This window comes from Carlito syrichta, unplaced genomic scaffold (assembly GCF_000164805.1).
Source record: "Carlito syrichta isolate Samal-C Ts95f unplaced genomic scaffold, Tarsius_syrichta-2.0.1 Scaffold173888, whole genome shotgun sequence".
NCBI lineage: Eukaryota > Metazoa > Chordata > Mammalia > Primates > Tarsiidae > Carlito > Carlito syrichta.
In genome coordinates, this window is record NW_007117984.1 from 27,071 (window position 1) to 27,595 (window position 525).

Genomic DNA, 525 nt, shown 5'->3' on the forward strand with positions numbered 1-525 from the left:
CGCCGGCTAGCAGGCGGCCGCGCAGCTCGGCGTTGGGCACGATATGCTCCAGGCCCATGGCGCCCTTGGCCCGGCGCCGCACGATGGTGCTGAAGCGCACGTTGACCGAGCCGGCGATGTGGCCGGCGTTGAAGGCGAAGAAGGAGCGGCAGTCCAGCAGCAGGCACTGCGCCGCGCGCTCCCCCAGCAGCGTCCGCAGCCCCGCGGCATCCAGGACGCCCACCTCCATGACCATGGCCGGCCTCAGCGCCCCCAGCGTGCACGGCCCTGCGCTGCTTTGTCTGGCCCCGGAAGCCAACGGCAGGGCGGCGGCTCTCGAGGAAAAGCCTGGGTCTCTTTGGCGTCTAACCAAAATCTGCCTTTGGACGGCGCGAGGGGCGTCAAGCCGGATCCGGACGCCTCGGCTTCTTCGCTGTCCCCCCGACTGCCCCTCCGGCCGACGTCGCACCCACAGCCCGGGCGTCCTTCGCAGCGAGCCCGGCCCGGAGGAGCGCGCTTATAAGCGGCCTCTCGGGGGCGGGACCG

General features: G+C 72.0%; 1 protein-coding gene across 1 annotated transcript in view; it reads right to left on the minus strand.

The window, feature by feature from the left end:
• DUSP1 (dual specificity phosphatase 1) overlaps window positions 1–515 on the minus strand; it is a 2,997-nt gene extending 2,482 nt beyond the window's left edge. The window contains 1 exon segment of the mRNA XM_008051462.2: window positions 1–515. This exon segment is cut by the window's left edge and continues 106 nt beyond it. Within this exon segment, the coding sequence (XP_008049653.1) occupies window positions 1–235 (235 nt within the window). The 5' untranslated portion in view covers window positions 236–515.
• Window positions 516–525: the final 10 nt, after the last annotated feature.